Source organism: Nycticebus coucang, chromosome 6 (genome assembly GCF_027406575.1).
Source record: "Nycticebus coucang isolate mNycCou1 chromosome 6, mNycCou1.pri, whole genome shotgun sequence".
Lineage (NCBI taxonomy): Eukaryota > Metazoa > Chordata > Mammalia > Primates > Lorisidae > Nycticebus > Nycticebus coucang.
The window spans coordinates 15,767,887-15,779,596 of NC_069785.1; the positions used below are offsets into that span (position 1 = coordinate 15,767,887).

An 11,710-nucleotide genomic window follows, 5' to 3' on the forward strand; every position below is an offset into this window, starting at 1 on the left:
CTGCAAGCTGTGATGCCACAGCACTCTACTGAAGGTGACAGCTTGAGGCTCTGTCTCAAAAAAAAAAAAAAAAAAAAGAAAGAAAGAAAGAAAAAGAAATACTTGTTACTAGCTGGGCATTGTGGCAATAGCCTGTAGTCCCAGCTACTTGGGAGGCTGAGGCAAGAGAATCGCTTAAGCCCAAGAGTTTGAGGTTGCCGTGACCTGTGATGCCACGGCACTCTACCAAGGGCAACATAGTGAGACTCTATCTAAAAAAAAAAAAAAAAAAAAAAAAGGAAAAGAAAAAAAGAAATGCTTGTTTACATTTTTACTTGTCAAGGGAAGGCATAATGCACAATGAATATCCAAAGTCAACCCTATAGCTACAATGGTAAATTATAAATTCAAAAAAGGCTATTTGCAATTTAAGTGCTCTTTTGTATAAAGCTATCATCAAAAAGTTAATACAAGTACTAGTCTTAAGCAGTCACACAAGTCTAAGCCACATTTATTTGCACATGTAATGGGCAACAGATACTCCAAGTTCATACAAATTTTAAAACAACAAAGTTAATAATCACTTGGTACACTTGTGTGTTATCTTGCTTACATATTAAAGTCTAGATGAACTTCCTTCATTTTGTAAACTTTCACACAATACTTCCTTAAACAAAATTCTTCAGAACACATATGGCATGTTTTTAAGTTAGAGCCAACACAAAAGTTAAGACAAGACCACAAACTCAAAAACCAAGTTTAGAGGATACTTTTCTATCTCTCTCCCCTAGATTATTTTAACAGATATATATGCTGTATCACACAAGTAACCATGAAGACAAAAGAATGATGCTCTCATAATCAGGAAAAAAATGCCAATCAGATCATACTGTTTTAAGTTATCTACCAAATAAATGGTTTATATATGAGAAACATTGAAAATAACAAAGGAGATTAGTAAATGATTTTTAAAGAGAACTGTTCCCCCTCAGAGCTGTAAAGATCTGACTCTGACAACTCAAAATAATTGTCTAAGCCAAATTAAAGTGAGGAAACCTTCAAAAACATTCTAATCATGTTCAGTATGTACTGATAAAAGCTGAAAATATCAAGAGGATATTTATTATACAAGTGTCAACAAGGACATCCCCAAAATGAAAGAAATGCACATTTATTTCTACAAAAGCAATGTATGATACAGAATTAGGGAAAAGACTTAAAGATTTGCCTATTAAAATATACAGATTCTTACTGAAGAGTATAGGATATTTAAAAAAGATGACAAGGGATGTTAATCTTTTTTTATTATTATTATTTTTACATATTTTGGAACCTCACATAATTTTGATAAATAACTCTTACAAAATTATGCAAAAAGTACAAGAATGTCTGGTAAACAAACAGTCTGTATTTTCCAAAAAGATTTTTTACAACATGCAATTCTTAAGGCAGCATCCTCCTTACAAGGAAAGGTAATCCTTTTACTCATCAAGAAATCTTCTGCTGCAAAGAATAGGCTAAGAAAGCCTGGCTTCTTCCATTAACGCCTTTTGTCTTTCCTGTCTGATTTTCGGTCTCTTTCACTTCTTGAAGATCTTTTGCCTGATCGACTACTCTCTGATATAGACCTCTTTCTGTCCGACCGGGAATTCTTATCCTTTGATCCTTTCGTATCTCTACTACTACCACCTTTCGAAGATTTGTGACTTCTTTCTAGTCCTGAAGTATCCCTTCTCTTCCGATCCACGCTCCTTCTGTGCTTTCTATCTCTATTATGTCCCCGGCCCCTGCTCCGACTTCTGCTCTCACTGCTACTACTAGTGCTGCTGCTACTGTCTCTGCTGCTGCTGCCACTCGTACTGGAGCTACTACTCGAACTACTCCGACTGCTACTAGTGCCACTGCTGGAGCTGCTTCCGCTGCTGCTACTGGTAGAGCTGCTGCTAGAACTGCTGCTGCTACTGCTCCGACTTCTACTCTTGCTTGTTTTATTTCTAGCCCGGCCTCTACTTCTGCTCCTAGTTTTCGTTTTGCTCTTGCTTTCTGCATGTATTGTCAGGACCGGCTCTACTGGCACCTCAGGGAGTTTTACAAACTCTCCAGGAAACTCTTTCCTCTCAGGTAGTGAATGCCCTTGCTCCTGCATCACCTGGGGTGGTGGCTGTGGAACGGCTAATGGCACAGTCTCAGGCTGAGAGGAAAGCTGGGGCTGCAGTACTGGCTGGGACTGGGACTGAGAAGGAGGATGGGACTGAGATTGAGGCTGGGGCTGAGCCTGAGGTTGAGACTGAGACTGAGGTGGAGGCAAGAGCTGAGGCTGAGCCAGAGGCTCAGGTTGGGGCTCAGATTCTTTTTCTTCTTTTTCCTCAGACTCTTTTTCCAAATCTAGAACACTAACATTGTCTTTGCCAGGAGACAGAGATTTACATTCTTTATCTGGCTCTATTTCAAATTCCATCTCTGGCTCCAATTCTTTGCTAGTTTCATTTTCTGAAGTTTCTATACTTTCCACTTGATTAGTTTCCATCGCCTCCTGCTCAACAATTACATTTTTGACATTCTCAACCATCTCTAGAACATCCATAACTTCTTCAGGCTGACTATCCTGCTGTTTTTCACTTTCCCTGACCTCAGTTTCCTCCTCCATCTTAACTTCCATTTCCTGTTTTTGTTCCTCCTCCTCCTGTTCTTTCTCTCCATCACTATGAACAATACCTACTTCCTTTTCCTCTTCCTCTCCTGCTTCCTCTATTTCTACATCATTGTGCTGATTACCTGTCTCCTCCAACTCTTCCTCTCGCTGAGCCACCTTACCCTCTTCTGGCTCCGCCTTCTGTTCTTCATTACGCACCACCTGATGATGCTCTTTTTCCTTCATTGTTTGTCTTCTAGGCCTAGCCTCCATTTTATTTATTTGTTCTGCAAATTCGAGGCGTCTACCTTCAAATAAAGCTAAAGAATAAAAATTTACATGTGTAAAATTTACTATGATTAAGAAAACTCAGTCACAATTTTACACCTATTCACAAATTGTCACTAAATTTCATCTACATGGCTTTTTGTAAAGTGATGATAACAAAAGAGGGATTTTGGCAAATAAGTAATCAAAAACTCACAAAATGGTGAAAAATCCACTGTAGACCTATATACTAAGAAATCAAAACTAGACATTTAACTGATTAAAAAACCCAGATCTGGGCGGCGCCTGTAGCTTAGTGAGCAGGGCGCCGGCCCCATATGCTGAGAGTGGCGGGTTCAAACCCAGCCCCAGCCAAACTGCAACCAAAAAATAGCCGGGCGTTGTGGTGGGCGCCTCTAGTCCCAGCTACTCGGGAGGCTGAGGCAGGAGAATTGTCTAAGCCCAGGAGTTGGAGGTTGCTGTGAGCTGTGTGACGCCACAGCACTCTACTGAGGGCAATAAAGTGAAACTCTTGTCTCTACAAAAAAAAAAAACAAAAAAAAAAACCCAGATCTTCATGTTAGATGAAAAATAATAAAGTTATTCAGTACAGAACCAGTTTTATGGCATCAAATCATGCATTAATTTTTCTGATCATCTAATCATTATCTTAGCAGTATCTATCCTTCCATGGGTGTTCCCTGTAAGAACCATATTAAAGTTCTTTCATCTTTTACCGGTTACTGAGAATATCAAAGAAAGACAAGTAATCTTACTCAAATGCCTAGGAAAACCAGTGGATAAGCACTACTCATAAAATAAAGTTTCAGGTGAAATTCCGTCATGAAACAACTATTTCTACACTTCAATCTCCTCACAATCTCCAAATATTTAAAACAAAACAAAACCCTAAAGAAACCCCCTCCAAAACCAATCACTGAATCTCAATTCCACCCGCCTCAGCCTCCCAGAGTGCTAGGATTACAGGCATGAGCCACCGCACCTGGCCTGAATCACAATTATTTTAAGAAACAAATGTCTATCTATGAATCTATTACCTTAATCATTCAGGAAATTTCAACAGACCCCTTCATGTACTTACCATTCATTTTTCTCTGTGACTCTTCTATTAGTTTTTGGGTAGCTGGACACATCCTTCCAGGAATATAGAATAAATGTGGCTTTGTCTTAGTTCTTATATATTTAATTATTTTGGCATTATGCTCATTCCATTCTTCTTGCTAAAAAAAATGGCAAAAGGTCAGTGCTTTTGTAAACATGAAGGATTACGAATCTCAGAATTCCAAAATACTACTCACCAGCTGCGCAAGCTCAACTTTCTGTTCCAAAAGCCGCAGTTCTGTCTGCTTAGCCCGCCTTTCTTCAAACAGCTCTCTCCTCTCATTTTCAACCTGCTTTCTCTCTTCCTCTGCCTGAACTTCAAGTTTTTGTTCAATTTCCTGACGCCTTTTTTGCTAAAAGTAAGCAGTCAACTTTAATATTTATGTGTTAAAATAGATAATATAATCAAGGTATATTTGACTGCAGTCCAATTTTAAAGTTATTACACACCCTGATTATGTGAAATACTACAATTTTATCATATATAGGTATCAGCTACATGTTTCACATTTTCTTTTTTTTTTTTTTTTTGTAGAAACAGAGTCTCACTTTATCGCCCTTGGTAGAGTGCCATGGCATCACACAGCTCACAGCAACCTCCAACTCCTGGGCTGAAGGATTCTCTTGCCTCAGCCTCCCAAGTAGCTGGGACTACAGGCGCCCGCCACAACGCCCAGCTATTTTTTGGTTTGCAGTTCAGCCGGGGCCGGGCTTGAACCCGCCACTCTCGGCATATGGGGCTGGCGCCTTACTGACTGAGCCACAGGTGCCACCCCATGTTTCACATTTTCAATTCAGGGCACAGCTAATTTGAATTTAGCATTTAGCACTAGGTACTAGTTGTATTGTCTTTCAGTAAATGGGGACTGAGGGTTTTTGACATAAATATCTCAATTTAAAAGGCCATTAGCTACAAAATCAACAACCATTTACACAACAATAACACTTTCATTAAAAAGATGAACATTTGTCTTTAAAGTTATTCTTTCCAAACTGAAAAATCTGACAAAGATCCTCTACTAATGAAATAATTACTAAACTAATCATACTTCTCTCATCTCAGAAAACTACCCATTTATTCTTCAAACATTAAAATGTTTTTTTTTTTGGCCGGGGCTGGGTTTGAACCCGCTACCTCCGGCATATGGGACCGGCACCCTACTCCTTGAGCCACAGGCGCCGCCCCATTAAAATGTTTTTAAGCCTCTTGTAAGGCTGGGCACAGTGGCTCACGCCTGTAATCCTAGCATTCTGGGAGGCCGAAGAGGGTGGATTGCCTGAGCTCACAAGCTCAAGACCAGCTTGAGACTCCATCTCTAAAAACAGGTGGGCATTGTGGCAAAAGCCTGTAGTCCTAGCTACTCAGGGGGACTGAGGCAAGAGAACTGCTTCAACCCAAGAGTTTGAGGTTGCTGTGAGCTATGACACCAGGGCACTCTACTGAGGGCGACAAGGTGATACTCTGTCTCAAAAGAAAACAAACAAACAAAAAAAAAAAACCCTCATAATCTCAAGTCAATATGTAAAAGCTAAAATAAGAATTTGGGCAGCGCCTGTGGCTCAGTGGGTAGGGCAACAGCCACATATACTGGGGGTGGCAGGTTCGAACCCAGCCCCAGCCAAACTGCAACAAAAAAAATCGCTGGGCATGTGGCGAGCGCCTGTAGTCCCAGCTACTCTGGAGGTTGAGGCAAGAGAATCGCCTAAGCCCAGGAGTTGGAGGTTGCTGTGAGGTGTGATGCCACTGCACTGTACCCGGGCGATAAAGTGAGATTGTCTCTTAAAAAATAAAAGAATGTATTAATCTCTTGTAATTATCACCTCCCTTTCACTGTAGTTCTCCCCAGAAGCAATAACCTGGAATAACATGGGGTTTAACCCCACAAACACAATTTTATAAATTTTTCAAAAGAAAAACTTCTAGAAAGATAACATAGTTAAAACTGTAGATGGCAGGGCAGCCACTGTGGCTCAGTGAGTAGGGCGCCAGCCCCATATGCCGAGGGTGGCGGGTTCAAACCCAGCCCTGGCCAAACTGCATCAAAAAAATAGCCGGGCATTGTGGCGGGCACCTGTAGTCCCAGCTGCTAGGGAGGCTGAGGCAAGAGAATCGTGTAAGCCCAAGAGTTAGAGGTTGCTGTGAGCCGTGTGACGCCACGGCACTCTACCCGAGGGCGGTACAGTGAGACTCTGTCTCTACAAAAAAAAAAAAAAAAAACTGTAGATGGCAAGGAACATTTATGGTTTTGTTTGTCGATGCTAAGTACTGCCACTGAGTATATAAATAAATCTTAAAAATTACAATTATTGAACTATTTGCAAGATCATGGAGTTCAACTCCCTTGTTTGTGAGAAAGTACTCTGAGGCCTAAAAAAATGTCCTAAAGACTGTCCCAGACCACACAATGAGATTGTTACTGGGCTTAGACTAGAACCCAGGTTCTCAAAAGTACCAGGAAACTTTGTATTACCAATATAAGTTCACTCAATTCACAGCACCTCAAAAAAATACCACTTTACGTAACATTTCAAGTTTCTACTCAGCTTTATTTTACCCTTGTTTTTAAACTCTTTTTAAAAACATTAATCTACTGTTTTGATAAAGATATGATGGAAAACAAAAATGCATAAATACCCTTTCAGTAGCCACAGTGGATTCCTGCTTAAATTTTTGAAGAGTACCCATCAACAAGCCAAATATTCGCCGGTTCCTAAATAACAGAAAAAGAAAAATCAATTTCAACAGGATTCACTTTATCTAAACCTATCATTTTCCAAGAGATACTACAGGGCACACAAACAATCCTTTAATTTTTCCTAAAATTGCATTATTTCACAGGATTTTTTTCTGCCTAGACGGATATTAAAGATACCTTTGCTTTCCCTTTTCATCCATATTTTGATCCTGGATAAGGTCTCTACGTGTGCGCTCTTTGGAGGTAGCTACAACCGAAGACTGCAATGCTGGCTACAAAAGAAAAGAGAATCTTAGTAATTAATCTCTTGTAATTGATTTTTCACCTCCCTTTCTACTATAGTTGTCCCCAGAAACAATAACCTGGGAGTACATTTAAAAGTGTAGCAAAGTTAAAGTCCTATATTCATCTACTAAATGAAGTTCTTTTAATCTTAATACCTTCTTAACATCATCATCCTCTGGGTCGCTTTCTTGGCGTGATTCTCTTCTTGTCCGACGCTCCCCACCCAGCCTGTCATGGGAAAAGTAGTATAAATAACTGCTGCAGAATTTGATATAACTGAACACTAAGTCAAATACTACTTATCTCAGGCTTTCCAGAATGGTACAAATTGACAATTGCCCCAATTTTATTCCTCTTGACTTGTACCTGTGCGTATCAAGTCGTGGTGCGACTTGTACTTACTTACAGGGAAGTGGTATGTTACTCGATTCTAACACAATCAATTCAACACTATTTATCAAATATAAATATTTCAGCACTACCTCAGGAAACAAGAGATGCCTTTAGGAATCCTTTTTTAACCTACCTACTGACTGCACCTTCAAGGTCTCTCTGTTTGGCTGGGGGTCCTCCTCCACTATCTGAGAATCCACGCCTGCAATTAAAAATGTTCTACAGTAAGCACTTGAAATACAACAAAATTATTATTTCCATTTGGTAGAGGAATTGTTTAAAAAAAAAAAAAATACTTCCATTAAAGTAACCTTACAAGGACATTCACTCCCAAATCCTCTTGTGGTATTTTTCTAAAGTACAAAATTAAAGTTTGTAAAATACTGGTACGGTTAATCTATTCTTCAACTTCTAGTTTTTCAGAATAACTGCATTTTTCAAGAAAACTAGCTCATTGGAGCATTAAACAAATATGAACAATGTGTTATTGAGTCTACCCCTAAATCTGTTCAAAGCAATACATTATTTTTACATAAAAATTAACAATAAGTTTACCATAACTGGAAATCTTACCTCAGCAATAAACTACCACGTCCTCTACCTCCACCAGGACCAGAAAGGGCCAGCAATCTGGCTTGGATGGGCCTGTAAAAGATTTGCAAATCAGTACGAATCACATGCAAACACATCCAATGGCACCAAACACTTTCAGAGACGTGGTGCGTATTAGACAGAAAATAATAGGAAAAGTTCTAAAGGACGGTTTCAAATCCACATGACTGAAGCAAGGCAGGCAGTGCTGTATCATTTAACTTCCTCCTTTTACCAAGAAATGACTCTTGCTCGGATGCCACGACACATTAACAAGCCCGCATCAGGTCCGGACCCAGCCAGTCAGGAAGAAGGTGCACGTGCGCCAGAGCCGGGGGGCGGCAGGTCGCATCTCGGGAGGGTCTCCGGGCCACCCCGGGCTGGTGGCTGCCGGAGCGGAAAGGGGCTTTGTGCTGCAGTTCCGGGCCTGCAGCGCCGAAGGCGGGAATCCGCAGTCCGGGCCTCCTCACAAGCCGGGAAACCCTCTGGCGCACGCAGGCCACCCTCCTTCCTCGAGCACCGGCGCCCAGCGTGGGCCTGGAGCCTCCGACCTCACGGGGGACGGGGTTCCACCGCCGCTCGGGGAACAGGCCTCGATGTTCCAGCCGCAGGGCCGGCCGTCCTTCCCGCCCCCAACTCATCCCGGCTTCAGGGCTGCCTCTCCGCGCTCGCAGTTCCCGCCAGGCCCTTACCTCACGTCATTCGGATCCCGCCCGGTGAGCTTGCGAATATTCTCATCCACATTCTTTAGGCTCTCTTTGGCCTTTTCTAGCTGCTCCTGCAAAGTTCTTACTGCGACCGCCATCTTCTCCCCGCTACAGGCTTCGAGACTGCTCTACAGGCCGCGCCAGGCTGCGCCGCGCGGCGAGACGCGAAAGGACTGACAGGCGGGCTTGGCCAATGATGCCAGGCGCTCCTTCGCGGCCTCAACCACTCAGCGCCCGGGAGAGGGGGGGAAGCCGCGGCCTTTTGTGACTCTGGGCCAATGAGAAGTCAGCTAGGCGGTCACCTCCCTCCCCAAGCAGCTGCGGGTGGCCGGACTCCGCTTCTAGCGCAGAACCGCGGGTTTGAGTCCCGGGGTCCTCGGAGACGTAGGTTCGTGGGCCTGCGTACCTAGCAAGGAGAACCCGGAGCTTCCCAACCTTTCAAACCTGCTATATAACGTGCCTTATATAGTTTTCACCACTTAATCACATCATGGGGGAGTGTAGACGTGTCTACCTTTTCTCTTCCCCCTCACCTTAATGATTTTATTAGGAAAGGGCGCGGCCATTCTGTTGGTGCGCATGCCCAGAGGCGAAGTAGGCGCACGTTTCCCTGGATTGGATTAAGTGAGCAGAAGGAGGTGAAGAATGAGAAATAGGAAAAATCAACAATCATAATAGCTAACATGTTATGTGTTGGTTTTGTCCAGGACTCTGTGTGACACGCTTTACATGCCTTATTCCCCACAAACTAAAGCTTGGATAAAATGCCTCTTATTAGGACGGCGCCTGTGGCTCAGTGAGTAGGGAGCCGGCCCCATATGCCGAGGGTGGTGGGTTCAAACCCAGCCCCGGCCAAACTGGAACAAAAACAAAAAAAATAGCCGGGCGTTGTGGCGGGCGCCTGTAGTCCCAGCTGCTGGGGAGGCTGAGGCAAGAGAATCGCGTAATCCCAAGAGTTAGAGGTTGCTGTGAGCCCTGTGACACCAGGGCACTCTACCCGAAGGCGGTACAGTGAGACTCTGTCTCTGCAAAAAAAAAAAAAAAAAAAAAAATGCCTCTTATTATAAGAAAATTGATATTGCAGATAATAAAACTGCCCCTCAGTCACGCGAACTGAGAATCAGCCTTTGATCAGATCCTAGGCAAAGCTGTACTAGAAACAAGGAGACAAAGCGCCTCTTCACCTGGCCTAGAGTGGTTAAAACCGGGTCTAAAGGAACAGTCCTATTGTTTTGTTTTTTTTTTTTGTAGAGACAGAGTCTCACTTTATGGCCCTCGGTAGAGTGCCGTGGCCTCACACAGCTCACAGCAACCTCCAACTCCTGGGCTTACGCGATTCTCTTGCCTCAGCCTCCTGAGTAGCTGGGACTACAGGCGCCCGCCACAAGGCCCGGCTATTTTTTGGTTGCAGTTCGGCAGGGGCCGGCAGGGGCCGAGTTTGAACCCTCCACCCTCGGTATATGGGGCTGACGCCTTACCGACTGAGCCACAGGCGCCGCCGGGAACAGTCCTATTGTTAATGGAGTGTGTGTGTGTTGTGTCGTCCAGCTCTTAGTTCTGCTCTACGTGCACTGCCACCGTGGGAACAAGTTTTGTTCCATATATGTATATACTCAGAAAACATTTCGCCTCGGAAGCAATATTGTGAATAGTCTCAGCCAGGCAACCTCCTTGTACAAACCATTAGTGGGTGGACTATTAAATTCAAGCCATCACTTTAATTCATCCAACCACCTTTTAAAGCTTCCACAGTATCAACAGTAAGATAGGCTCTGAGTATAAAGACAGAACAAGACAGCTTGCTTGCTTTCTTCCTTCCTTGCTTTCCTTGTTTCTTTCTTTTTTTTTTTTTTTGTAGAGACAGTCTCACTTTATGGCCTTCGGTAGAGTGCTGTGGCCTCACACAGCTCACAGCAACCTCCAACTCCTGGGCTTAAGCGATTCTCTTGTTTCAGCCTCCGAAGTAGCTGGGACTACAGGCGCCCGCCACAAAACGCCCAGCTATTTTTTGGTTGCAGTTCAGCCGGGCCAGGTTTGAACCCACCACCCTCGGTATATGGGGCCGGCGCCTTACCGACTGAGCCACAGGCGCCGCCCACTTTTTTCTTTTTTCAAGACAGAGCCTCCCTTTGTTGCTCTGGGTAGACTGCTATGGCGTCATAGCTCACAGCAACCTCAAACTCTTGGGCTCAAGTAATCCTCTTGCCTAAGCCTCCGGAGGAGCTGGGAACTACAGGCGCCTGCCACAACTCGGGCTAGTTTTAGAGACGGAGTCTTGCTCTAGCTCAGGCTGGTCTCGAACTCCTGACCTTAGGCAATCCACCTGCCTCTGCCTCCCAAAGTGCTAAGATTCCAGTCGTGAGCCCCTGCGCCCGCCAATAAATATTTTTTTTCAATAAATATATATATATATATTTTGTAGAGACAGAGTCTCACTTTATGGCCCTCGGTAGAGTGCCGTGGCCTCACACAGCTCACAGCAACTTCCAACTCCTGGGCTTAAGCGATTCTCTTGCCTTAGCTCCCCCAGTAGCTGGGGCTACAGGCGCCCGCCACAACGCCCAACGCCCGGCTATTTTAGAAAAAAGAATTTTTTAAGAGAAAACGCAGAAAGGAGTAACAGGGCTGAGGACAATTCTGATTGTGACCCTACTTAGTCTCATTGATCTCATTACTACACACTTTGTACAACCTCAGGAATTGCCTGAGGCAAGTGAGTGCTGTGGGGTGCTGTTCACCAATTGTAACAAATTTCCACGTGAAAATGCTTTAAGATTTAACGCCCCTGTGACTCAAAGGAGTAGGGCACTGGCCCCATAAGCCGGAGGTGGCGGGTTCAAACCCAGCCCTCGCCAAAACAGCTAAAAAAAAAAAAAAAAGTCTCCTTCCCTGAGACCTAGGCGCCGCCACCCATGAGACCTAGTCTTAGGATCCTAGACAATTTAACATTCGCGAATCAGTAGAATTATGTGTCAGTAGATCCTCAATCCTTTCTGTCCTCCAAAAGACTAAAAAAAAATGTGTTATTGTGGTTTGAG

At 43.6% G+C, this 11,710-nt stretch overlaps 1 protein-coding gene across 1 annotated transcript; it reads right to left on the reverse strand.

Annotated features, from left to right (window-relative positions):
• Window positions 1-1,132: 1,132 nt before the first annotated feature.
• PNN (pinin, desmosome associated protein) lies at window positions 1,133-8,862 on the reverse strand. The gene is made up of 9 exons (XM_053593412.1): window positions 8,658-8,862; window positions 7,948-8,019; window positions 7,508-7,576; window positions 7,137-7,209; window positions 6,874-6,968; window positions 6,636-6,711; window positions 4,198-4,353; window positions 3,981-4,119; window positions 1,133-2,931 (listed from the first exon to the last, which is right to left on the reverse strand). The coding sequence occupies exons 1-9, from the start codon at window positions 8,768-8,770 to the stop codon at window positions 1,520-1,522; spliced, it is 2,205 nt and encodes a 734-aa protein (XP_053449387.1). The 5' UTR covers window positions 8,771-8,862; the 3' UTR covers window positions 1,133-1,519.
• Window positions 8,863-11,710: the final 2,848 nt, after the last annotated feature.

What these genes read in the sequence shown, in the direction of transcription:
- PNN (XM_053593412.1), bottom strand. Translation starts at nt 8,770, where the DNA reads ATGGCGGTCGCAGTAAGAACTTTGCAGGAGCAGCTAGAAAAGGCCAAA. An exon ending in CGTGGTAGTTTATTGCTGAG is followed by an intron (nt 7,577 to 7,947) that starts GTAAGATTTCCA and finishes TTTTAATTGCAG; the next exon opens with GCGTGGATTCTCAGATAGTG. An exon ending in CTTGAAGGTGCAGTCAGTAG is followed by an intron (nt 7,210 to 7,507) that starts GTAGGTTAAAAA and finishes TTCCCATGACAG; the next exon opens with GCTGGGTGGGGAGCGTCGGA.